Genomic DNA, 1,278 nt, shown 5'->3' with positions numbered 1-1,278 from the left:
CTCTTTTTTTCGTTTGTCTTTCTTTTGAGTAACAGCCTTCTTTGAGTTCTTCGGCTCAGTTTTATGCTTTACTGATTTCTTCTCATCTCTTATTTCTTTAATTTGTTCTGGTGTTTCTTTTTCTTTGTCATATCTGAATAACTTCTTAGAATTTCTTGAGGAAAATCGCAAGGGTGTAAGCTTATACTCTTCTACACTAGGGGTTGAAGTAATATCTGGACTAATGAGACCTTTGCAAGGATCGATCAACTTTTTGTTCTTTATCTGTTCAATTTCTACTTGATCATTTTTCACTTTAATGTTCAGCAAATTTTCTTTCTTTTCTTCCACATCGTATTTCTTTTAAAAAAATAGTAAAATAGTAATAATAACGTAGAATACTAAAAGTAGCAATAACAAAACATTATTTACCTGATTCTTACAACTAAAGTTGCTACATGCACATAGTTCATTGCATAAAATGTTCTTTTTAAAGCAACCACAACGTTTGGAACCACACTTTGTTTTACATTTACACCCATACACAGATATTGCCGATTCTTCAACACCGTACTTAATCAGACGATCTTTTTCAATGGTGAGAAGCTTCACCTGTTCCTCGAGGCGTGCTATCTCCAACATTGTAAAGTGTGTTTGCGTTGCTGCATTTCTCTTTTTACTGAAAGTAATAATAAATAATGCGAGTATAATCTACAGAAAAAGATTATGAAATTAATAAATCACGCACCTCTTCATCTTTGTATCTGACATTTTACTTTTACTGACTTCTACTATCTCCGACTTTTGACAGTTTATGTTTAAATTTGAAATTGCCGAGGAGGGGAAGCACTGTTTGACTCAGTTTGATTAGTTGGATTTCTTGAAATGGAAAGTAAAAGTCGCGATTTTGTGCGAAACATTTTACAGTATATTTTTCTACAATAGTATGAAAAGAAGGTCCAATATTTTCGAAACTTTAACAAAATTTTGCGGTGCAGATTGAGTAATTTATTAACAAACGTTCTGTTTGTTACGCTACTGTCGTTCTACAGTAGCGCCACAAACGAAACAACGATAAGTCAAAAAGCAAATGATAATAAATTAGTCATTTGCAAACCATTATGCAAAATACATTTTAAAATATGTAATCAATTAAATTATGAGTAACACGTGATGGTCACTTTAAAAGAGGATTCTACAAACTGAAATTAAATTTCAGCCTCGTTCTTATTGTTTAATTTATCTTTACATGTATTAGGTTGGAAACTATGAAACGGACGTTTTTGTTTAGACTATGTT

The 1,278-nt window shown here is 31.7% G+C and overlaps 1 protein-coding gene across 1 annotated transcript; it reads right to left on the bottom strand.

Moving 5' to 3' along the window:
- Positions 1-6: 6 nt before the first annotated feature.
- Positions 7-1,233, bottom strand: LOC144478035 (uncharacterized; the record flags this gene model as incomplete). The annotated part of the gene is made up of 3 exons (XM_078195756.1): positions 728-1,233; positions 412-658; positions 7-339 (listed from the first exon to the last, which is right to left on the bottom strand). Coding segments are annotated over exons 1-3 (603 nt in total), but the record flags the coding sequence as incomplete, so codon positions are not given.
- Positions 1,234-1,278: the final 45 nt, after the last annotated feature.

Source organism: Augochlora pura, unplaced genomic scaffold (assembly GCF_028453695.1).
Source record: "Augochlora pura isolate Apur16 unplaced genomic scaffold, APUR_v2.2.1 APUR_unplaced_6772, whole genome shotgun sequence".
Taxonomy (NCBI): Eukaryota; Metazoa; Arthropoda; class Insecta; order Hymenoptera; family Halictidae; genus Augochlora; species Augochlora pura.
The sequence above is the reverse complement of the archived record's forward strand: the minus strand, read 5'-3'. Positions and strand labels throughout refer to the sequence as shown.